Genomic DNA, 26,319 nt, shown 5'->3' on the forward strand with positions numbered 1-26,319 from the left:
CCTGCCGGCAAAGAATCAATGGAGGCTTTTAAGCGAGGAGCCAATACGGTCAGATTTGCATTTTAGACAGGCTTTTCTGGCAGCTGTGTGGAGGGTAGATTTAAGAATCACAAAGCCACAGGGAGATCAGTCACGAGGTTCTAGAAGAATTCAGGCAAGAGATAATGGGGTCTGAGTAGTAGATAGGAGGGCAAGGAGCAGACACTTGAAAATTATTTCGGTGTGGGAGAGAAAGAAGAGGGAAGATTCGAGGGTGATTCTCGAGTTTTCCCCATGGGATTGATCTGGGTACATAAGTTCTGGAGCCATCATGACGCTGGTGGTAAAGAAATCAGGAAAGAGGACGGAATTGCTGGTGGGAGGGGGGAGTGCTTGAAAGGTAGAGTCACATGACGGCACACAAAGAAATGATACCATCCCGCACACCAGCATAAGCAGACCAGGCTGCTCCCATGGCCTGAGAGGATCAATATCTTGGAAACTCCTATCATCCTCATTCCTGACATACTGGTTGGGGAGCTCTGGACTAAATGGTTCCAGACAGAAGCCTGGGAGCATCCACATGTGAAGTGTGGTCAGAGGAGGAAGAGAGACATGAAGAAGAATATAATTGAGGACATAGTTGGAGAGGAACCAGGAAAAGCCAGGGGAAGGAGGCATCACAGAATTCAGGGGAAGAGACTTCAGGAAAGAAGGAAAAAGTAGGAAGGGTGGCAGAACGGTCCAGAAAGTTAAGGAAAGCAGGGCACTCACTGCTTTCAATTCAGTCAACCTTAGAAGAGAAACTCTGGAAGCCTAGCTAGAAGCCAGATAATAATGTCAAGGGCCAAGACAGGGATGGAGATTTCTTCTTGAAGCTTGAATGAGAAAGGGAAGGAGGAGCTGGATGATAATTGCAGAGAAGTACAGGGTCAGGGAGAGGTTTGCATATATATAAATATACAGTATATACATGTATATATATGTATATATATACAAGCAGAAGAGGGGCAGAGAGAGAGAGAGAGGGAGACCCAGAATCTGAAGCAGGCTCCAGGCTCTGAGCTGTCAACATGGAGCCCAATGTGAGGCTTGAACTCATAAACCGTGAGATCGTGACCTGAGCTGAAGTCGTATGCTTAACCGACTGAGCCGCCCAGGCACCCTGCTTACATTTTTATATCTATATATTTATGGGTAGCAGAGATTTGAGGATATTTGAGTAGGTCAGAGGAAGGGACTACAGATTTAGGAAAAAGGGAGAAAATGAGGGAATGGGGTTGAAGAGGAAGCAAGAAATTGGGGGCAAGGGCATGAGTTGGCTCTCAACCCCCGAGACTAGGGTAAGGAAAGGCCAGAGAGGGGTGGAGGCCAGGTGTGTGGTCAGTGGCCGAGACAGCTCTAGCGTGCAGGGGAGCAGCCTGGAGCAGGAGAGTGACTAGGGCACCAACAGTGAGAACAAGGCAGGGGGCAAAGCCAGACAGACAGGTCAAAGTGAGAATGCACCCCAGTGATCCTCAAAGTGTGACCCCCGGACCAGCAGCACCAGCATCGCTAGGAACTTGCTAGACGTGCAGATTCTCACGCCCTTACTCCAGATGTACTGAGTCAGAAACTTTAGGGCTGCGGCTCAGCAATTCATGTTTTAATAAGCCTCCCAGGTGATTTTGATGTTTTCTGAAGTTTGAGAATCACAGGTATACATAACAGTAAGGACTTTATAGTGCTCCTGTTCGGGTGGGGGCCAACCGTAGGTATTTGTGTATTCCTGGCGGGGCCGAAAGAGGAACGTCTGGTGATTACCAGTGGGAGTGGACACAGGTCTGAGAGAGAGGAGGGGGTGGGGCTGAAGGGGTCCAGCCTGGATCCCCTGTGGGTCTGCAGACAGAATTGGCTTCACTCTTCCCTGAAGGGCTTTTTAATTGGTGATTTCAATCTGACTCACCAATTTGTGCTTTATGTGTATGCCAAAAAGCCTAGAAGGAATACACCTATTTTAAATAAGCTTAACAAATAACCACACGGTAATTAATAGAGGGAGAAAGTTCGTGAGATGGCAAATAAACACATGAGAACTTCTGAAGGTTTGTCGTAAGCAGTCAGTCTTACACACCCGTTGGCACGGACTTAGTGCAAAGCAGGGGCGAAATGCCACAGGGGATGCAAAAGAAGTTTAGAACATGTAGCAGATGTCCTCAAAGAGATCTCAGTTTGGTGAGAGAGGGGAGGTGTTCACACGTGAAAGAGTAGGGGAGGGGCAGAACACACATTGGGTGGTCGGTGACAGTTTTGGGGGAAGGGACGTGATTCAGGTGGACGTGATTGCATGTGGATGAGTTAGGGGCAGGGAGAAAGGTCTCGCGGGCGTCAGGCACGGCATGAAGGAACACAGAGGTGGGCAGGAACAAGGCAGGTGCGGAAAGGGTAGGGAACTGGAGTAATGGGGGTTAATGCCACCTCCACATAGATGAATTTCAAATGGACATCATCCTTTAGCCCAGACCCATCCGGCCCGGACTTTAGACTTGGATGTCCACGTTCACACAGCTGTCTGCTGGACGTCGGGAACCCCACGCATCCAAACCTGAACTCCATCCCCCGCCCCTCCGCATTTGCTTTGTCTGGAGACCTCCTTTGTCTCAGCTGAGGGTTACTCCCTCCACGCCGCTGGTTACTCACTCCCAAAGCTATCGGGATCCTCCTGGACTCGCTCCCTCTTGTACTTCACAGGCTGTCCTCGAGGAACTCATGATGGTGCCGACTGTTCCCCGCCTGCACCGCTATTGTCTTGCCATCTGTCGTGTAGATTACTGCAGGAGCCTTCAGCATCCCTCACCCCCAGTGTCCCAGTCTATTCTCAGCCAGAGGGATCCGTGAAAAAACAAAGCACAACGGTGTCACTTCTCTTCTCAATACCATACTGAAATGGCTCCCTGTTTCAATCAAAGCCAAAGTCCTTAGAATGGCCCCAGGTAACCTTGCTGCACGATACCTCTGATCTCACCTCCCAACACTCTCCCCTTGCTCACCGTACTCCCATCAGCCTCTGAAATGCACCAAGCACACCACTTCTGCCTTAGAACCTTGGCACTGGCTGTCCGCTCTCTCTGGATTATTCCTTCCCCCCGTTATCCGCGTGGCTACACCCCTGTGTCCCCTTCACGTCTTGGCTCCAATGTCATCTTTTCAACGAGAACACATTTAAAGTTGCATCTTTCCCACAAAACACTCCTAACCTGCCCCACCCCATTTTACTTTTTCTTTCTATGGACCACTTGTCACTTTACGATGGCCTATATAATTTCCTTATGCATTAGGTTTATTGCCTACTGCTGTCTGCTGTTTGCTAGAATGTAAGCTCCACGAAGGTGGGGATATTTGCTTGTTTTCTTACTCACTGAAACATCTCAGGTGCCAATGCCTGAATGGTGTCTGGCACATAGTAATTATTTTTAATTATTTCTTAATTATTTGTTGAAAGCATCCTGTTTTTTGGAGTCGGGGAGGGGTGGCGGTGACATTAACGAACATGTTGAAGGTCTTGAAAAACAGACTGAAAAATTATACTTTATGTTGTAAGTGATGGAAACCACTAAGCCTTCTGAACAGGAGAATCTTGTGATTTTATCATTTGGGGAGAAGATTTGGAATACCGTTTTGGAAGATTAATCTGAAGTTAGAGCCTAGGATGGGTTTGAGGGCGAGGGACCACAGAGGATGGGAAAAGGTAAAATAGAGGCTAACCAGAGACAGTGGAAATGACAAGGAAAAGACAGATTTAAGAAAACTTTCAAAAGAAAACACACACATGCACATACATACACACATGCATATGCACAATAAAAAAAAGACCACCAGGATTAAGAAGAACAATCAGGAAGGCAGGGAAGAGAGTCAGTTTTAATGGGGAAATAAGAGTTCAGTTTTGAACATGGTGACTTTGAGGTTGTGCTGGCATAATCAAACTCAAATACCCTATAGATAGGATGATGGCTTTGACCAGCACTTCTAAGAAACACCTTTAAAACTATGGTAACCAAAACTACAAAAATAAAGGGCTCAAAGGAAGACTTTGTGGCAATAGGAGACTAGGTATCCAAGCACTGAGCCTCAGTGGCAGCTACAGTTCTGATGTCCAGGGGACCACAGGGGACAGGGAAAGTGGAAGCAGGGAGGAGAGGTCAGAAATGAAGGCATATATTGGGGTGCCTGGGTGGCTCAGTCAGTTGAGCGTCCAACTTTAGCTCAGGTCATGATCTCACTGTTGGTGAGTTCGAGCCCTGCATCAGGGTCTGTGCTGATAGCTCAGCCTGGAGCCTGCTTCGGGTTCTGTGTCTCCCTCTCTCTCTCTCTGCCCCTCCCTTGCTCATGCTCTGTCTCTCCCTCTCTCTCAGAAAAGAAATAAACATAAAAAAAAAATGAAGGTATGTAATGTACCAGAGTGTTAGCATCAAGGAAGTGAAAAAAAGATGGACTATAGAGAAAGGAATAACCAGTGGTGTCCAGAATCTGGCACCTAGTACATGATCAATAAACACTTGCAGAGTACATAAAATACCTTAGAGGAAAATGAAGGCACAGAAAGGCTATAAGGTTTGGAAAGATAAATATTCTCAGAATGTGGGAGACGGCATTTTCACGACAGGGGGGATGAAACCCTGTCACTGGGGCTTCTGAGCCATCAGCACAGAGCCTGATGCGGGGCTCCAACTCATGTACCGCGAGATCATGAACTGAGCCAAAGTCAGACACTCAACTGACTGAACCACCCAGGGGCCCCTCATATAAGTTTTAATTAAGCAGTGGAACCTGGTACAATTTCTTTAAACTGTAACCTGGACTATTCTTGGTGTTTTGAGGATTCTGGAAAGTTCTCTAACCTTTCCTGCCCTCCCTCTTTACAGAGGAGTCAAAAATTCTATCAGTATTCCTTTTCCCAAACATTTCCCCCCATGTGCATTGTCTATTTAAAGAATCCACACCTGCATAAACCAGGAGATGCTTGAGAGTTTTTATTCAAATACCCCTAGATACAAACTTGCATTCAGATCAGTTGTTGAGAGAACAAAGACCCATGTTTCCGGAAAGAAAGCACAAGCAAATTTATTATGAAGAATCAACTTATCCTTTAGAATTTGGAAAAAAAGTTTTTTGTATTGCCATATTGTCATTATGTACATGCAGCAAATTGTCTGAGTCATGTCCGCTCCTTACTGCTCTCTATTCTGATAAAGAATTTGGCCCATAGTACACTTAATGGTACTGTTGCTTTAAAATTGTTTTTGAAAATTAAACATTTTCTCCATTAAAACAAAATAATATAAATTTTAAAATGTAAAATATAAATTATAAAATATATATAAATATATAATATATATAATATATAAAAAGTTATATATATATATATAAATATATAAAATATAAACCAAAATATAAATAAAACAAAATACATATTAAATTTATATTATAAAAAACACATTTATAGTGTTTATTTGAAGTAAACACCGTATTATTTTACTATTTTATTTATTTTACTATTTTTGATAACACCTGTCTGGAATACACTTCTTTGCTGTCCCTAAGCAGGTGCTTGTTGTCTAAGGTAAGGGAACAGAGATCATTTGAAACAAACAAACAAACAGAGAATAAAATAGAAAACCATCCCATAACTTCAGGAAAGAGCAATTCATATTTTGAGTTCTATCATTTGGTGACAGAAAAATTCAGATAATAGATGATGGGCTCGCACATGCTCACTCAAGACAGATTAGAATAAAAATCCTGAATGATGGGTAATTGATGGACAACATCCATGCTTGTTCCATTTCTTGGCCTGCCAGCGAAGTACCAAGAATGAGGTCCGGGACAGTCCGGTGTCCCTAGGGTGTGTGGCTCGGAGGCCCCTGACCACCGCCCTAGCCCAGCTCAGCCTGCCTCACTGAGGATCAGAGCCCCCTTGCCAAAGGGAGGCAGACACCCACGTAGGAATAAAATGTGCTAGCTCCACACTCTCTAGGGGCTTGGTGTTTGTGATTCCACTCCAGATCTGTGGGGCTCCTGTCATGTCAGGGTTATTATGGGAAACCCCCAGAAGGATACAAGGAAAGGCAAGTTCAGCAATTAATAATGAAGTGTTCAAATATCAACTGCTAGGCAGAAAATAATATATACTATTTATGAAAGCTTCAACTGGAAAGAAAGACTAAAATTTTTAAGTGAGGCCAAATTAGTTAGCATGTTAGGATTTTGCACAAGTTCGGTTCGCTCACAGACCCCTCCCCATGACGATCGTTCTCCCACCCAAAGCCTCACGGCTGCATCCAAAACTTAACACTTGTGTCAATAACCCATTCCGTGCCACAGCACACGGATGCACTTGTGTGATGGCTCTATCCGCTTATTTTTTGAGATCAGACTCTGAAGAGCTGAGGCATTTACAAAAAATACCAATTTTTCCTTCAAGGTACCTCACAAGGCATTTTTTGAAATACTCTGTCATTATTTGTTAACACGTAAAATTCTAATTTTTTAATCTCAAATTTGTTCCTGGATGGGTGGGTTTTACTCCATGTTGCCACTCACATTTGTGTCCTCAAGAGTGAACAAACTGGGAAAGATCTATATTCAGTTTGAACGCATGAGACAACAGCTCGGGCTGTTCTCTATCACACGTATGTGGACAGCCCTCCATTCTTAGGCTAAGAACCTAAATCAAGATGCATGAGTAAAAGACCTTTCGAGTTCTCTATAAATCTGGATTCCTCTCCTGCACCTTCCTTAACTTTGAGAGCTTACTGAGAGTTTTTCCATTTAACACAACGTTTCGCTCGCCTGGAAAAGAGTGCTGTAATACCTAAGTCTTTGTTGTATAAAAATGATGTTCAGTAGAGCTGGTCTCCAAAATAGATACCCACCTAAGCTCTAGGCAGCAAAAGTAAACCTAACAATTAGTAACTAAATGTGAAAGAATTATGAAAATGTTACCAAGAGTTCTAAATTGTTGGTCTCTAGTCTGCGTTTTTATACTTTTATATGTTCTAGCCAGAATTTAGGGCTATTTCTTCTTGTCCTTTGCTCTGCATTATGACTTTGTGATGCCAAAAATAAACAGGATTATTAAAGTTTTTTTTTTTAATTTTAATAATTGAGAGTGACTCACCATTTTCCATTCTGGATGGTTCTGGTGAATCTCCTTCTTAACGGCAATGTAGGATATCTGGTGACTGTGTTCTCCTTGATAAGGGATCCTGGTCTCTGGAAAGGTCAGCCTGGTCCTGATGGGAAAGGCTTCTGTACCTGTCAGTGATGCTTCTGAAATGACTTGCTTTAGATTTGATTAAATGCAAATCCTTTGGTGTCTGTTTCTCTACAATTTGCATCCCCAATGTGGATTATATATAAGGTATTTTTTTCTTCCTCAAGATTTTTATTTAGTAACAATGAATTTCCACTAGGAACAAACTCTCTTAAAAGTTTATTGTAGAAGCAAAGAATCCACGATTTGTTTTCTGAACAACAGCAGCTTTTTCTATTTCTTTAATTTAATTTGGAGTTAAATTTCAAAAAATAGTGCTTACGGAAAAGCTCATGTGTCCCAATTAGAAATATAGGTTCTATGCCTGTATATACTTATGGGTATATATCACGAGTATACAGTTTTTAGGCATCTTTCAGATATAGATAGAATTCTAGGAAGAAACAAAATCAAAATGAATACAAAATAAATACATTTTAATACAATTGGATAGCCTTATTATACATAAAACATAAATATATGATCTAAGGTACAGGTTCTTAAACCTGGTAGTACCTCAGAATTAGCAGCAGAGCTGGTAACAGGTAGCACCTGTGCCCATGCCCCATCCAATTCTAATTCAGAATCTTTGAAATAGGGCCCAGATAGCTACATTTTAATTAATTAATTAATTAATTAATCTATTTGTTAAAGTTTATTTTGAGAGAGAGAGACAGAGACAGAGCACAAGTGAGGGGAGGGGCAGAGCCAGAGGGAGAGAGAGAATCCCAAGCAGGCTCTATGCTGTCAGCACAGAGCCCGACAGGGTGCTTGATCCCAGGAACTATGAGATCATGATGAGCTGAAATCCAGAGTCGGAGGTTTAACCGACTGAGCTAGCCAGGTGCCCCCACATAGCTCTCTTTTAAAACAAACTTGCTATTTTTTTTTTAAAGAGTCTTTTTGATGTATACTCAGTGTTATAAACTCCTCTAGAGCAAAAAAAAAAAAAAAAAAAAAAAAAAAAAGACAGATTTTAGGTACTTTCTGACATTTCCCTTATTCATCTTCAAGAACCCAGAATTGCTTCTTAACGTAATTTTGGTTCTGTCTCCCAGTCCCGAATAGAGTTAGTTCCTGAACACCCTCATAGTCAGCCAGGATTGGCATAAGACCAACCCTGGAATTTCGGGACTTGACACAGGTATGATCTACTGGTCCTCTAACCCGGCTGTGTCTCACATGCCCTTACCCCATTTCGGATCAGTGGGATCTGGAGAACAGCATCTGGCAATGTGCCGGATAACCTGCATTTGAAACGTGCTCCTGACCTCGCGAAATTCTTAATAAATACTGAAGGTTGCCCCCCACCCCCTGGGCTTGCTGTAGCTGATACCTCGGGGGTTTTCAGATAAGTCATCAACTTTCACATCTCTTTACCTTTGTTTACGGTATTCTCTCACATTGAAGCATGCTGCCCTCACTTCGGGGGATTAAAGTTCTACAAATCTTTCAAGACTCAGCACCAATGCTATCTTCACGGAGATGAATTTAATGGCCCATTTCATGGTGCTTCTCGCTTGAATCTCTCCAAGGGCACTGATTTCATGCTGCTTTCCATGCAGGTCAGTGGTTTGCATATCTGTCCCTCATCCCCGACCAGACTATCTTTCTCTTCTTCTCGATATTCCCATAGCACTTCACTGTGTTGGCGTTGGTGGCGCTGTGCACATAGTAGGTCCCCAGTGAGGGCCGGCCATGCTGAGGGAGCCCTGCCGTAGAATCCACCAGAAACAACAGTTTCTGGGTACAAGCAGCAATATCAGGGGGATTTCGTTCTTTTGCACCATAAAGAAATATTACCATGAGTATCACCTTTCTCTTTCCATGATCTGAACACACCACTGAAGAGTTTGTAACCATTTCCATATAGGCTGGTCCTGTATCCAAAACTCAAAGACATGATGATTTTCTAGAGGCAGGTTAATGGAGAAAAGTCCAGAATCCTGCAGAAGTTTTTCAGATATTAGATGCCATTGGAAAAGCTGGAATGCATTGATCTGCAACAGATGCTTGCTTGTACTTTAAAATACCCTTGAGGGGAGCCTGGGTGGCACAGTCTTAAGTTAAGCATGTGACTCTCGGTTCCAGCTCAGGTCATGATCTCATGGTTTCATGAGTTTGAGCCCTCCATGATGATGGTGCAGAGCCTGCTTGGGATTCTCTGTCTCCCTCTCTCTCTGCCTCTCCCCCACTCGCATTGTCTCTGTCTCGCTCAAAATAAATAAACTTAAAAAAAAAATCCTTTCTTGTGCTGTATTTGCATACAACTCCAGAATAGTTTCCATAGAACTAAGTACAAGCTAAATAAACATTAAATGAAAAGATCCCAGAAAGGTTGCTTTCTTATCCCAAGGAAACAAATCTTTGCAGCTTGGAGTGGATGGCTGTTGCTGGCAGGGTGTGGGTTGGCAACAAGTTTTGTCTGTGTTCACTCCAGTTGCTGGTGGGTTCAGAAACATGGCACAGACACAGTCAGGCAGGACGCTGGGTCGAAGTCAGATCTGGTGATGGTCTGGGGCAGCCCGTTAAGGAGGAGGGTAAAACAAGGGTATGTTTTGGTAGAATAAACACAGATCCACATAGCTCAGGCACGATTAGTATTTGTCTCCTTTATCTTGTATCGGGAACACCCCTCAGATATTCCGACCACAATGTTTCTGTATCAGCTTTTTTATTCATTCCAGGACTGGGCACCTGCTGCGTGGGTTGGGTAGCTCCTGACAACTTAGCAGGGGCTTTAGTGATACATTTGCTCTAAGGTGGCTATGGGTGAGGGTGTGGAGGGCAGGTGTGAGGGACCCCAGGGCAGGCCTGCCAAAGCAGGGACCAAGGCACCCTGTCTCCCCCACCCTGCCTTTGTTCCAGGGCTTCCCTATTTCTCAGGCCTGTCTTTAAGGGATGGTTACGGGGAGCAGGTAAGGCTGCTCAGTGGCTGTGCTCTACTGGTATAGAGCTTTGTTCCAGGGCTTCCCTATTTCTCAGGCCTGTCTTTAAGGGATGGTTACGGGGAGCAGGTAAGGCTGCTCAGTGGCTGTGCTCTACTGGTATAGAGCATAGAGGTCCAGGGACACCCTTATTATAGGCTGTGGGAACAGAAGGGAGAGGCTTCACATGCCTCTCAAATGGAGAAAAGAATGGGCATTGTGACATAATAAGAAATATATATTTGGTCTCTGCCCTTGGTTCCTGACACAGAGCTCCTAAAACCTTTGTAATTTCCTGAATGACAGGGACGCTAGGAGCATTTTGTTTTTTCTAATATTTGGTCTTTGACTCTGGTTCCTGGCTTAGAGCTCCTAAATCCCTTGGAATTTTCTGGATGGCAGGAGCATCTTTTGCTCTAACGAGGTGACTCTTGGTGGGCTCCTAGGTAGCCTCAGGATAGGAGCTGGTCACCAGAAAGACAAGGCCATGATCAGAGGAATTTTCGGCCTCATGCTCTATCCTCTGGAAAGGGGAGAGGGGCTGGAGACTAAGTAAATAACTGCTTTTGTCTGTATGATGAAGTCTCCATGAAAATCCCTAAACTACATGGTCCAGAAAGCTGAGGGGTTGGCGAACATGTCCAGGCACTGGAAGGTGGCACCCTCAGAGAGGGCATGGATGGAAGTTTCACACGCTCCTCGGCTTAGGTATCTGCTTCATTCAACTGCATCCTTTATAATAAATCAGGAATAGTGAGTAAACCGTTTCCCTGGGTTCTGTGAACCATTATGGCAAATTTATTGAATCCAAGGAAGGGCTCATGGGACTTCCTGTCAGTCTGGCTTCAGTCAAGGGTACAGGTGACAACCTGTGACTTGGAATTGGCATCTGAAATGGGGGGGGCGGTGTTATGGGACTAAGCCCTTAGCCTGTGGGGTCTGCACTCACTCTGGGTAGTTAGTGTCAACATTGAGTTAAATTGTAGGATCCCCATTGGCATCTGCTGAGAACTGGAGAATTGCTTGGTGTGTGAAAACCCACACATTTGGTGTTACAGGTGTTGAGAGCAGAGGAAGGAGACACATGTCTTTCCTTTAGGCATGAGCAAGCACATGCCCAGTGGGCCCAATGGGGTTCTCACATGCAGACAGAAGTTTCTTTTCTCCCTATACTTGGATAGGTGTGGAGATTGGTGGGGCTCTGGCGGCTATATGTCTGCTTCTATGGCACGGAGGCAGGTTACTGGGTTCTGCTTCATTGAGGACGGGGTCATCATAATCCTGACGGAGACTGAGCAGAGGAGGGGCTTGGACATCATAGTTTGCCAAGTAAAGGTGAAGACAGCTTGAAGCGGACTTGAGGTACAGAGAGGGGCAGGCTAGGTACCAGATATGGCCATTCTAAGCCAGCTGAATTGTCATTTAGAGAGACCTGCCTGGGATTTGTAATTGTGTGTGTGTGTGTGTGTATGGGGGGGGGGGTACTTGGCCACTTATCATTCAGTCCTTCTACATGTGGCCAGGTTCATGGCCATAGCTTTCCCTTGAATCTGAAAATAACGATTTTGCAAATACTCTGGCATTTGGGCATATGGAAGCTTGGTTGGTAGATTTTCTCCACTGGGTGGGGGGGGGGCACTCAACAGGCAGCTTGTATTCCTCAATTTGCATGGGAGGAAATGCAGCCCTGGACCTGCTAGGTCAGAGGAAAATCATTAAATTGATCCTGGTGTTTTGCCGGAGGCACAATGGAGTTACAGCCATGAGAGGTCTGGAGGCCCCTCCCCAGGGGGGCTTCTTTGGCAGCAGGACATGCTTCTGGGGGAGGCTGACCCATAGCCATAGGAGAGGGCAAATGAGACGGCCTAAGAAGCCTTCGGGAGGCAGTAATTTTATTTCGCAGGCTACACTATTCTGTGACACCCTCGGGACTCTCCAAGAAGCATGAAAGCGCTCAAAGGATCTCTTCGGCACAGGGGAAGGGGGATGGATTTATCTGCTGAAAAGTACACAGGGCCAGAAGAGAGCTCTTGGACTCTGAGCCTTACACTTGAAGAAACCAGTCCTTTCCCTGAGCCTATTCCCAGAATCCCTCAGAGAGGGGATCTTAGGGATTGGGGAAAAAGCTGAGGGAGCTGGTATGTTCGTGCTGAAGGTGAATGCCTACCCATTCCCATCCCTGGGAAGGTAGGTGAGCCCGCTTGAGGGATTCTGGCTTCCTGGCAGGAGCTTTGCCTGAAGCTTGGCCCGAGCATACTTCTAGGAGGAGCTTGGAGGACGTGATGAGCCGCCATAACAAACAGATTCTCGTCAGGTGCAGCCTGGTCTGCAGTGATGAGAAGGTCTTTGCCTTTATTTGGATATTGTCTCTCCCTGAAGCTAAGGCACCATTGATTGTAAGACAACCATGATTTTGTGTGTCCCTGCCACTGTGCATTCAACTGGTTGCTAAATCTTGTCAGTCCTGCCTCCATTGTGGGCTCCCATTGAAGGCTCCTTCTCTGGACCTTTAACTTGTTCCAGTCTGTGTCTTCTCCTCTCTGGCTATTGTGCTGGTTTTCTATGAGTTTCTCTATCCCCAACCGCCCCCTTCACTCCCCCTATCCCAACCAACCTCAGAGCTGTGATCATTCATTCCCCAACTTGAAATCCTAGAAGATACCCTAGAGCTCACCAAGTGCAGGAAAATGTTCTCATCTGGTCTTCCACAGCGTCATCTGGTCTTTCACAGCGGGGCCCTCGCCATCCCCTCAGAATCTTGTTTCACTCGTACCTTAAACACTTATGCTCACTGCTTCCTAGGTTTTCCCCACATTTCATTATCTTCAAGCTTTGTCTCACACTGTTCTCTCCACTAGGAACATTTTGTTCTCTTCTTTATCTCCTGAAAATGTTCGTATCCTGAGCTTAGCTTAGAACAAAGGTGAAGAAGCCACACTTCACTCGAGGATGGAACCAACGTTGAGAAATGAAAATAGAGGTGAGCCAAAATACACAAGAGAGAACCTAGTCAGCAGAGCCTGGAGGTTTAGGAACTTGAGCAGAGAGACTAACAGGAAGGTGAAAAGTGGACTGCAATGCCAGTCCAGATATGGTGAAGGGCAAGAACTCTTGAGGCTCAAATAGGGGAAGTACTGTCCTCTGCCTTGGTCTGAGTACGGGGGGCTTGCTGGGGCTGGGGTGCCTGTAGAATAGACATAATCAAGTCTAGGGGCTGAAAAGAACAGTTGGAGGCTCATTCTGAGAATATGTTCCAGAACCTTGGTTCCTGCAGAGTCAGGGGGCTATTACACTGAGCACAATGCTAACCTCAACTGACTTCGGACCAGTCTCTGTAGATGGACCACCACTGAACCTGGCACTGATTGACGCTACATTTGGCTGCTTCCTGGATCTACTTTTGTCTGTGCAGACCTCTCCTGTCTGATCCTTTGATTGCTTGGACTTTCTCCATTCCCCTTAGGTTTCTAGAGGTAGAGAGGAGGGAGCCCAGTCAGCAGCCTGGTTTCCTGGGGCTGGATCCTACCATTCTGAATTGACTTTACCAGTTAACAGCCTTGTCTGTATCAGACACCAAAGCACGAGCACGGCTCTGCATTCTAGAAGCTGTATTTACATCCTGTTCTCTCAGACTGTATCTCCTAGCTGCCTCTCTTTCCTGTAACTCTCCAATGTGACATGCCTGATCTACAATAGACTTCTTCTGGAGGTGCTGACCTGGCCTGCGAACTTCTCTCCTGCAGAAGTGCATGGGCAGCCTTGGTCTTGCTTGGTCTGTAGGACCTTGGTCTGGCCTCCTTGGGCTGCTCATTAACATGTGCTAAGTAAGACACAAGGAATGGACACCCACTAACAACGCCTGAAAGAGCAAGGAAGGAGGGTTACACCCTGAAACAGTGCATTCTATTGCCTTCTGTTACTCCAAGGTTTTTGCATAAGCTCAGTGGAAACTGTTCTTTGAAAAGAAAGAGCCTTCTCTTTCCCATTTTCCCTTTCTTTCCCTGCTTCTTCACTGTCACTGACTTCTCTACTGAGTCTCCCCCAGATGCTAAATAAGGCTCAAAGATCTCCAGGGTGGTTTACAGTCCTGGGGAGAGATCTTAGGATACACAGTTTTTCAGTCTATTGGGGAGTATGGGGTTGAGGTCCTGGGGTTTGGGGTTCAGGTCTCCTGGATTCTAGTTCTTGCTTTTTTCCTGATAAGCTGGGTAAACCCTTAAACAGGATAGCAAAAGAAATACATCTTTTAATGATGTGTGGCTATAGGCTACAGGGAAATATAGAAAGGCTTTGAGTGTGGGTAGGTTTTCTTTTCAGTTCCCTTTTCCAGCCTTGGACAGATCACAGTTCCCTCCTTGCCTTGGATTCTCCAGGGATATCCTTAAGGGGTATTTTCAGTTTAAACCACTAGGTGGTGCATCAACCCTATCAGTGGCTCATCAAATGGCTGGCTCTGACAGCTGGGTTTTAGGACAAGGATTTTTTGGGAGGCCAGGACTGCAATGTATTAGAAGGAATGTTACTCTTTTCTTCCTGAAAATCCTGGAAGTCAACCTAAATATTCTTTCTATGACTGCTGCGAAGAAGGAGGCCATTTCCCCAACTTCTCTGTCTTTTCCCCTGACTCGTTCCACCTGCCCTTTGCTGCTAATTGGAGTAGGAAATAGGACATACAGGAGGACCGTTCTTTGGGTGGTCCTGGGGTGGGACGTCTTCTCTTGTTCATGAGAGACAGCAAACCCAACTGTTTAAGCACAGGCTCTAGATTTATTGGATCAGATTTAAACCTGCCTCCACTTATAAATTTGTAAACAATGGTGAGTCACATAACTTCTCCTTGCCTCAGTTTCCTCATAGATAAAATGGGGATAAAGAAAGTGACCTGCCTCAGGATTGTTACACTGTGGTAGTATAGCTTTTATTTATTAATGCTGTCCAGGTTAGATATTAGATCAAACCAAGCAAGCTTTAGTTTTTGGTAGGTTCAGTCTGCCATCTTGCTGGCCCTGGTGAGAGAATATCTTTTCTAGTCTTTTCTCCCAGAGGGAACTTCGGTATGCCTCCTGCCTCCAGGACTGGGGGAGCCCTACCTATGACCACAGAGCTGGTAGAAGATAGTCAGCCTGTTCCTCTGGGCTTCAGCTTCTTCTAGTTGTCCATGCCCTTGGAGGCAGAGCCTCCAGACCATATGCCAGGGCCCCAACTCAGGGACCATACGCCAGGGCCCCGTACCCCTGTCAGCCTGCTCTGGACACTTCCTCCCTCTGTGACCATCATGCATTTCACTTGGTATTTTTTTCTTTACATTTCTGGGTCTTCTGTTAGATATAAGACTCTTGGCGTCAGTTTGGTTTAAAACATTTATTCGGTGGCTCTTTTGGTCAGACGCTGGATAGTATATTCTATTCCTGCAAAGGCACTGTTCCTGGAGCATGTATCTTCCAGTAGCCTGGGAGTGGGACCCAGCCCTCTGCTCCTAGTGAACAGTAAGGACTGCAAAGTCCTCGTCAGTCCATTGGGTGACCACGGGGAGAGAACAGCCCTCTCTTCTTGACATCGGGCTGTCCCATATCTGGAGAAGTCTCTGAAAATCACAGAGGGAATATCCTGTCCTCGACTGATAACAACTCTCCTTCCTTAGATTTACCCGAAGTGTCTGCATTTTATGTTCTTCAGATTTGTCTTCCAGTTAGTGGCTTGTTGATGGAATTTTGGGGTCACGTGGGGACTGGAGGACAAAGGGAGACTGAGCATGAACTCCCTGAGGTACCAGAGGAGGCATGGGGTGGGGGGGGTCTGTTCTCTGTCACCAAGCAGCTGCTTGCCTTCTTCAGCTGGACAAACAGTCCTTCCCTCCTGACTGCCTCACAAGAGAGACGACCTTTTGGACAGGAGAGGATTTCTGTGCCTACACGAGAAAGATGTGTCGTCCTCCTCATCGCTGACAGACAGATTTGTGCCTCAGGTTTAGTGGTAAAAATATTGTCTTTTTTTTTTTTTAGAACATTTTAATGTTTATTTATTTATTGAGAGAGAAAGCACGAGCAGGGAAGGGGCGGAGAGAGAGGGAGACACAGAGTCCAAAGCAGGCTCCAGGCTCTGAGCTGTCAGCACAGAGCCCGACGCGGGGCTCAATCTCATGGACTGCGAGATCATGACCTGAGCTGAAGTTGGACGCTCAACCAACTGAGCCACCCAGACTCGCCCTGCCAACTTTTTTTTTTTTTAAGCCACTTTTTTTTCTGTAGAAGCCTGCTGAAGGCTGTTGAGTGACCTTTCTGCCGAAATCCCGCAAGTGGGAGCTGGGCCCACAGCTGAAAACAACAGGCAAGAACTAACTGCCATTAAGGAGAGAGTCACCAACTCGTGGAGGGCCCCGGAAGCCACCTCCTCTCTGCTTATTAGGAAGTGACGAACAGTCCCTCTACATCACCACCTGCCCCCACCCACCTCCCGCACCCCCACATCTATATAAGAAAACAAAGGAGTGAAGGAGGAGGTGGAGAGAAAACAAGCCATAGCCGTGTGGTATTTGTGCTGAGAAGTTATTTCCTCTCTGTGCCTTGGGTGATGGAGGAACGGATTGGACACCACTCCTCTCCTCAAGCCCAGCGACAGGGAGCCTCCAAGGAAATTACCTGTAGAAGGTGGAGAAGGGGAGGTGGGCATCCTGGTCTCCAAGTGGGTGACTTGTTGATGTGCCCTGGCAGGTCCTGTCTGATCTCATCAACGGGGGGAAGAGGACTGGAAGACGGCGGGGCCCAGAGGTATGGCCATGGCAAAGCACATGTGTCTCCCATGGGACTGGAGAAAACTCTGGAAGGTAGCTGGGCTTGCATCACTTAAGAGAGCTGTCCTGAGAGGGGTGCATTGATTCTGTGGCGCTGTCTTCGGCCCTCCTCTGCAGGTGCAAGCTGTGGGCGGTGGGGGTGGGGGAGAGCAGGCAAGGGGCGGAAAAGGTGGAGCCCGGCTTAGGTCTCCAGAGTCAGAGAAGCAAGAGCTCCCACAAGGGCTCTTTGAAGAGCTGGTGTTTGAACGCCAACCCCATGGGGGGTTGTCTATAGCTAGTTAATGTCACCCTGAGAAGCAGAGCCGCCTTTGGGGAGAGGAGCCACAGAGGCCAGTTAAATAAGAGACGCCCTCTCTCTGCCTACTTCCCGCCAGCATCCTAGAGACCAGACCCTGAAGGGGAGGGGAAGGCAGCTCAGAGCGTCCCATGCCCTGGTCCTCTCTCAACTCCTGGGGTCTCAGGTTGTGATATGCAAATCAAGTTGGAGATTAGAGCTTCAGTTGGACTGAGTTTTAATAACAGAAAAATAATCAGAAAAGGTTTGAAACCTGCCTGGCATGTCACTAAGGAATGCAAAGGGCCAATCTGATCACAGTTGCTTGAAGGCAGTAATCAGAGAAAAATAAAACTATATCATGTTCCTATACCACTGAGTTGAGACAGAGCAATATACTAATTACAAGCCTTTTAAAAATGATTTGTACCAAAAGAGACATAGGCATCTCCAAAAGAAATGTTCATAGTATTAATTAGAGATGTCTTTATTAGCAAGAAGTTACAAACGTTTCTGGTATAAGACACAAATGTTTCCTAACACGAGTATCTTCATCAAAAGCGAATTATAAAAGGCCACTTGGTGTTAGGTCTTAATAGATTTTCACACACTTTGAGATAAGAGTTGAGGGTAAGATTAAGGATTATTGAGTATGTGTCAACTATATTGCAATTAAAAAAAAAAGGATTATTGGCCTAAACTTGTCTTGCTAGCCTTTTTAGAGTAGGCTCAAAGTCTACCAAGGATTCAAAAACTCATGTCGATTCAACATTCCTCAGCGCAGGCTTACATTATCAGAACATCTCTGGAGCTATTCTAGAATACATCCATTTGGACTGATTCGGTCCAAATATTCAGTCTCCGGGAGCTTCAGTTCATTCTCTCAGGACAAATGGATGGTTTTAGTAACCGGTCCCCACCCTCCACCACCAAGTCAGAAAAAAGGTACCCACCTGGTGTGGGTCGCCGTGTTTGGGCAGACACTAGGCATGCCTTCTCTCAGCCTATAATTACTTTTTTTTTTTTTTTTGCTGGCCATTGGCTGTCAATTGTGACCTTACTTCTTTCTGACTAAGATTCCTCTTCTCATTGTCCCTGACCATGACTTCAACTTAGTCTAACTTGTTAAATTCTCTTCTTTTGCCAAGACCTTTGCTCTGCCTATTAAGGTCTGCTGTCTGCTTAAACACTTTAAAACTGTGTCACTTTTTGTTTTAAAGCCATTTTGGTATTAAAGAACGTGACATGGGGGTGAATAAGGATAGCAGTTTTTGCAAAGAGGAAAGTCCTTGTGGCAGGGCTAGATCTCATTAAATCAGTGTTTTCTGACATATGTTCAGTATATCTTTCTCCCTCTACTCTCTTGCTGCTGCCCTGGGGGTTGTTTGCTCATCCCCAGCCCACACAGAAGCAGAAACAAAGACTTAAAGGAGCCGCTGGCCTAACTCAGGAAGAGGAGACTGGGATGTAGGCTCATATTTAGCTGGGGTTTCTGCCACCAAGGCAAGGTAAGTCTGAAGGTAGGGGAAAGAGAAGAGCAAGTGGCAATGGAGGGGCAGACTGTAGTATTTGAAGTGGGGAAGGGAAGAAACCCAGGCTTGGTGAGCATTAGGGATGCCAGGGAAGGTGAGGAATTTGGGCCCCCTGGTGAGAGAAGCAGCAGTAAATGGGGAGACTTCATCCAATGGATCTCCCTTTGGCCTGAGGAAACCATGGGTGTGGCCTCCTTGTTTCTTACTTTAGGCCAGGCTGAGCTGGTCTGCTAGCTCGTGGGCGAAAATGATTCATTTCACCTGAGTTTTAAGTTCTGCGTCTGCTCACTCTAGGGGAGGCTGATCTCTCAATTAAATATGTTAATTTTGCAGATTCGAATGAATTACAGGGTACAAAATAATATTTTACCTGGGTATTACCATAGTTTTTTGGATGTTCCGTTTGCTCTGAATACAACATTCCATTGATCTTCAGGGTTTACTGCCTGATCTGGATCTTTCTGTTATGAGGGTCGTCCTAAGCAATGCCAGCTTTTTAAGTGACTAACCAGTGGTTTAGCTGGAAACTCAGAAGTCCAAGTCTGGCTTCAAATTATATGTTCCAGCGACAGATTCTTGCTTGATTGCTTTTGTAGAATTAAGTATACACAGATATATCATCAACACTCAGCTTCCAGTATTTATTGAGTCAATTTTGGGACAGCAAGTGCATTTGTTCACATGTGAATGTGTACGCACATGTATATATGTTACAAAGTAGTAGAAATTGTGATTATAGGAAGGGAGGGGTTTGTTGTTCCTGCAACAAAACAGGGTTAAACGCGAGAGAAAATTTGGTATAACTTCTGACTTCCCCCAAATGTAACCACTAATCACCTACTGTTGACCAGAAGCCTTGCCAATAATATAAAGAGTTGATGAGCACATATTTTGTTATATGTATTATATATGGTATTCTTACAGTAAGTGAAGCTATAGAAAAGAAAATGTTCAGAAAATCCAAAGGAAGAAAAAATAGATTTACAATGCCAGACAGTAAAAAAATCTGCATATGAGTGGATACATGCAGTTCAAACCTGGATTGTTCAAGGGTCAACTATAATCTGGCTAAAGTAACATATATAGGTAGTAGCTTTATATTTAGAATTATCTTATGGATAAATATTTCTTGGCCCCTGAATACGTGTTCATACAGAATTATAGCAGGACATGAACATAGAGGTCTCAACTAAGGCATTAAGATACAAAATATCCTGTCTACCAAAATGAGATGTGAGAAATAAATATATAATTAGAATCATGCAGTACGTAGCCTTTTCAGACTGGCTTCTTTCATTTAATGATATGCATTTAAGATTTATCCATGTCTTTTCGTGTCTTGATAGCTTGTTTCTTTTCATCATGGAATGATATTCCATTGTATGGATGTTGCAAAGTTTATTTATCCATTTACCTACTGAAGGACATCTCGGCCGCTTCCAGTTTTTGACGATTATGAATAAAGTTGCTATAAACATTTGTGTGCAGATCGTTGTGTAGACATGAATTTCTCAAATAACTTGGGTAAATACCTAAGAGTATATGAAAAAACTGAATTTAGCTGTCTAAGAAACTGCCAAACTGTCCTCCCATGTGGCTGTACAGTTTTGCATTCTTATCCACAATGGCTGAATGTTGTTATTGTTCTGCATCCTTGCCAGCAATTGGTATTGTCAGTTTTTTGGATTTTAGCCATTTTAATGGATGTATGGTTATATCTCATCATTTTAATTTGCAGTCTCCTAATGGCAATGGGTGTTGAGCATCTATTCATATGCTTATTTGCTATCCATATATCTTCTTTGGTGAGGTATCTGCTCAGATACTTTGCCCATTTTTTACTTGGATTCTTTGTTTTCTTATTGTTGAGTTTTAAGAATTTTTTTTCTATTTTGAACACAAGTTCTTTATTGGATAGTGTTTTGCAGAGATTCCTCCCTCCATAGTCTGTGGCTTGTCTTTTCATTCTCTTAAGAGCATTTTTTTGCAGAGCAAAGGTTTTTAAGGTTAGTAAATTTCAATTTATTATCAATTTCTTCTTCCATGGATTTTGCTTTGGATGTTGTATTTAAAAATTCATTGCCAGGGTGCCTGGACAGCCAAGTAGTTGAACGTCTCTTTTTTTTTTTTTTAACTTTTTAAAATGTTTATTTACTTTTTGAGAGAGAGAGAGAGAGAGAGAGAGAGAGAGCAGGTGAGTGGGTGAAGGGCAGAAATCGGGAGACACAGAATCTGAAGCAGGCTCCAGGCTCTGAGCTGTCAGCACAGAGACCGGCATGGGACTTGAACCCACATATGGTGAGATCATGACCTGAGCTGAAGTCGAATGCTTAACTGACTGAGCCACCCAGACACCCCAGAACTCATATAGCATTTAAATAGTTGTTTCTTGCATTTGCGTTAGTGTGGGTCAAAGCATGTGCCCTCAAACACTGTAACTATATCCAACAAGTAAAAACTTGAAATGTATCATCAAGTATAAACAAATTATAAATATTGATTCTACTCTCTGGTGCCATATTTAGGAAGGAATTATGTTGTATTTCCTATTCTTAATATTTTATAGTTATAACCCAAACACAATGTAAGTACTTCCAAATAATATTTCTGTTTTGTTTTCCTTAAAGGTATAAACTTTAGGTTTCCTCAGTAACATTGTAGTCTATTAATTACCAGCCATTCCTCAGGGCTTGTGATTTTTCCTGTGGGTGTATCACCACATCAATTATGGCTTACTCTGCACAGCACAAGTACTTTTTTTAAGGTATTTTCTTTTTCTTTTTTAAATTTTTTTTAATGTTTGTGTATTTTTGAGAGAGAGAGAGAGAGAAAGAGAGAGAGAGACAGTTTGAGCAGGGAGGAGCAGAGAGAGAGGCAGACAGAGAATCTGAAGGAGGCTCTAGACTCTGAGCTGTCAGCACGGAGCGCAACGAGGGGCTCGAGCTCATGAACCATGAGATCATGACCTGAGTTAAAGTCGGACACTTAATGGGCTGAGCCACCCAGGAGCCCCTTAAGGTATTTTTTATCTCTTATCTCATTTCAATATCTGAGACAAAATTATAATGTGCACCCTCCGATGTACTTTGGTTACAGGGTCTCATAGTTGGTGTTCTTGGGAGATGCTTAGGTAGTCTCCAGGGTTGTCTAGAACTGCCCTTGTCCAGTGTGAACAATGTGAGCCGTTAAGAATCGACCAACAATATTAAAGTAGTTTGGAAACGATTAAGCATTTGCTCAGTAACATGATTATTTTACATTTTTCCATGTTTGCATTTCAAAAAAAGAAAGATATTGTTGGAATTCACCTCTTTGCAGAAATAAACCTGTTTAGCTGAGAGTGACTAGTCAACCTAGATCAGGGGTAGGTTAACTTTTTCTGTAGCTGTCTCAGGCCTTCTGGGCCAGACAGTCTGTCTCAACTACTCAACTATACCATTGTAGCATGCAAGCAGTCATAGATAATATGGAAACTAATGAACTGAATTCTAATAAAACTTTATTTATAAAAGTGTCAGCATTTGGCCTGCAGGCTGTAGTCTGCTGATCCCTGGCTTGGAGAGTAGATGTCCTGTTCAGACTTTGTTTGTACGTAAGTGGAATTAAACGCTAGTAGGCAACTTGTAAAATCTAGCAGGGAGTGGTAATTACGATGGACGCTTTTGCTATCTGCCTGTCAGGAGGACTCTAAGAAAACTTTCCACGTACCAGAATTTTATCTGAAAACATTTTAAGAATAAGAAAGAGCTAGTGTCAAACGCCATCTTGTCTGTTCAGGGAAGGAAACAAAAGAGGCAAATTCCATCATGGTTCAGATGAGACAGTGGCCCCATGTGTAGCACTGCCTTGCCATTTCCGAGGGAGCCTCTAGTGGCTTATCTGGGACATTGCAGAGGTACAAGAAACACACACACACCCAAACTTACACACTTCCTTCATAGGAAAGGCTCTACCCTGTCGGTCACGGTATATTTGTTCTTACTTTAGAAGAAGTTACCCAGTTTCTTAGTCCTGGATGGATGACAATCAGCAAATTAGAAAGGGAAATTAAGAGGGGCACCTGGGTGGCACAGTCAGTGAAGCATCCGACCCTTGATTTCAGCTCAGGTCATAATCTCACGATCTGTGAGATCGAGTTCTGCATCAGGCTCTGCACTGACAGTGTGGAGTCAGCTTGGGATTTTCTCTCCCTCTCTCTCTGCCCCTCCCAGCTCACACGCGTGCTCTCTCTCTCTCTCTCTCTCTCTCTCTCTCAAAATTAATAAATAAACTTAAACAAAACAAGAAAGGAGGAATAAGAAAGGTGTTGCTGGAGGCTCACGACCTGCACGGCCTGAGAGTAAAGGAAAGACATGAGCTTAAAAAAGACACACCAATTCAACCCCCCAGCCTTGCAGTCACTTACTGCTGGGATCAACAGTCCTTATGTACAGATTACTGCTATTGATTCTGGCGAAGATAATTATGAAATATGGACAAGATCAGTCGGAAGCATTGTGGAGATAAAGGGATATTGATGTATGTGTGCTTACAAATAGATGTTTTACTCAAGCTCAGCGAGACTGACTCAAGTAACGGCTTAAATGGATATGAAAGAGAGCAATTTTCTGAAGAAACACTCACTGATTGTTTAGCATCCCAAAGTACGGAGGGAGCCACTACCACACATATTTCCTGGAGACAAAGGTGGGCAAGGGCCCTCTGGAATTATAAAACAAAATGAGATTAGGAGCCTAAGTGATCTTGACCCCAGGTCAACGTGAAAACCTTAAGCATATTCTGTCTACTATCTTAAGAAAAAGGAGAAAAACACCCACATGTGTAACAGCTTTCCAAAAATGATTTCAATCCAAGTGGTTAAAATTATTAATAAAAAAAAAAAAAGTCTTGGCACTGAAAGGCATAAAATTATTTGAAACACTTCATTTCACAATGATGTTGAATAAATAAAGCATTGCTCTCCTTAAGTAAGGCCAGGTGTAGAAACAAATTACTTTTTTTTTCTTGTCTTTTTTTTTTTTTTTTTTTTTTTGCTGAACGTTTTGGAGATTTGTACTTGCATAAGATTGTTTCCATATAGGACAAGGTGTGGTGGGGGATTAACTGTTATTTGGTAATTGTGATCAATATTAAATACCCGAGAATAATTGATTCTTCATATGAATTAATTTCATGCAAATAGTAAGCTTAGATACCTGACACCAGTACAAGTAATGGAATAACTGCCAAACATCCTTCTTTTTTCCTATGTGGGAAGCATTTATATTACTGAGACATTATTTGAAATTCTTAAGTTATCTAAGGTTTCCAATCTTGTTGGAAACCAGAATTGACTGCACATTTTTTTGTTTTTAAAACATTTACTTGTTACTCAGACTAATTTAATCTGTGTACTGTTCTTTCCTCCTTTTCCATATGATAGGTGAAATATAGTAGATATAGATGAAGACCCTGTACTCTTCCCTAGTCACACTGTTTCTTACCCCAGAGACAACCTTTATCCAAATTTGTGTGTTTATTGTTTTGTATGTGTATTTTAATTGCTATGTACTATTCCAGTGTATTTATAAGCCACAGTTAATCCTCCACCCATCTGTTGATGGCATTTGGGTTGTCATACTGGTATAAACAATAATGAAATCAACTTTCCAATGTGTTTCCATGCACATGTATCTAGAAGCACTATTTCTGGGTTTGTTTCTCTCCAACCTGGCTTTTTTTTTTTTTACAAAATTTATCTCTGCTGTGGCTGCACCAATGTACAGTCTACTCCGTGGGTGAGAATTCTCACATATCCACATCTTCAACACACTCAGTATTATCAGGCTTATCATTTCAAAAATGTTGCCAGTCCGATAATATTGAAACTGATGGGTTTTGTTTGAATTTGCTTGACTTGTTAGTAACCCTGAACATCTTAACCATATATTTTTCATGTGTTTGTTAAAGCTCATATTAGGGGCGCCTGGGTGGCTCAGTCGGTTGAGTGACTAACTTTGGCTCAGGCCATGATCTCGCGGTCTGTGAGTTTGAGCCCTGCGTTGGGCTCTGTGCTGACCGCTCAGAGCCTGGAGCCTGCTTCGGATTCTGTGCCTCCCTCTCTCTCTGCCCCTCCCCCACTCATGCTCTGTCTCTCTCTCTCTGTCAAAAATAAATAAACATTAAAAAAAATTTTTTAAAAAGCTCATATTAGACGACAGAGAATGATAATGAGTTGGGGGGACCAACTCATGTCTAGGAGTTGAATTATTCAAAAATGATGGAAGGGATTACAAGTTGAGGAGACATCAGCAGTGAGGAGAGGGAGAAGGTGTCAAGAACCTCTCAGAATCAAGAACATGTGAACAGTGGTTTAGGAGGGGCCCTAGGGACCCAAAGACCCTTACCGGAAGAATGTGGGGCTGTTGGCAGAGGGCTGAGAAGGCAGGGGGCCACAGAGTTTCCATAGGACACAGCCAGGTTTTCATTTAAAGCAAGAGAAGTCGAAGGCACAGGAGAGTTTGCTGATGGAGGGTTGGGAGGTCCAAGGATCAAGCTGAAGGATTTGGTCAAAATTAGTCACAGAGGCAACAGGACAGAGATGAGATTTGGGGGCTAATGGGTATAAGGCATGGTAGGATTGGACCTAACATTCTTTTAGAGGAGGGTGGAAGCCTGTATAATGGGATGCTCCTCCCTGGATGGTCTGACAGCTCCCAGGGAGAATGAAGGGGATTGTTGCTCTCACTGACGTTTGGGGCCCGGGAACTTTACGTGGTGCCTTCGTCTGGGCCAACATTTCCCATGCTTCCTGCCTGCTAAAAGGCCCAGCCATCTGCAGCCAGAGCCTAGAGCCAGAAGCACTTGATAATCTCTGTTTCTAGAGTAGGATTCGCAAAAGGAATTCAGGATTTAGAAGTAAAATTCACTAAGGAGCTACCCAAAAAAGGCTTTAAAAAATATTTCTGTTTTAGCTGTATAAATATGAGTTATTTTGTTTTCAGTTCAGCCTTTATCAAAAACTTCACAGGAAAATATTTTTATTATTTAAACATGGCTTTCCAGTGGGATTACATTCTATGCAAACATCAGTTCTGAGTGACTCAGGGATTGTTTGTCTTTGTATTCTGCATAAAGTAGACTGTGTTTACTTTATGCACATTTATCTACAATTAAAGGGATGCATTTGGGGAATATTTGTGACTAGGAGTACTTGGTGTTTATAAAAAAAATCAAATTTTATACATTTCACCAAAACTTGGTGCTATTGAAAAAAATATGTCTTCTTCTGTTGTGTTGTGCCCAATTTGTAACAGCAAAGCAATTGCAGGCATTTAAAAAATACCCAAATCATAAACCTCCTAAATTGATAGAGTATTCATCGTTTCTTGGTAATTAGTGAAGACTTCCAATTTGCCAAGAGTCAGCAATGAGTGTAGACAGAGGAATTAAGGCTGGAACCCATTTGGCCCAGTGTCTCACGTCACTGCAGATGATGGGAAGGCACATCCCACTCCTACAGTTGGCCTGTCACCATGTGGCCA

General features: G+C 43.8%; 1 protein-coding gene across 7 annotated transcripts in view; it reads right to left on the reverse strand.

The window, feature by feature from the left end:
* Positions 1-26,319, reverse strand: part of POU2AF2 (POU class 2 homeobox associating factor 2) — a 487,862-nt gene that overhangs the window by 28,883 nt on the left and 432,660 nt on the right. The window contains exon 1 of one of the 7 annotated variants that reach the window (XM_019469224.2): positions 7,139-7,784. The exons of the other annotated variants lie outside the window; for them this stretch is intronic. Within the exon in view, the coding sequence (XP_019324769.2) occupies positions 7,139-7,148 (10 nt within the window). The 5' untranslated portion in view covers positions 7,149-7,784. Of the gene's footprint in view, positions 1-7,138; positions 7,785-26,319 lie in introns of those variants that run through there. 7 annotated transcript variants of the gene reach the window in all.

This window comes from Panthera pardus, unplaced genomic scaffold (genome assembly GCF_024362965.1).
Source record: "Panthera pardus isolate Hobbes unplaced genomic scaffold, ASM2436296v1 HiC_scaffold_12, whole genome shotgun sequence".
NCBI classification, from domain to species: Eukaryota; Metazoa; Chordata; class Mammalia; order Carnivora; family Felidae; genus Panthera; species Panthera pardus.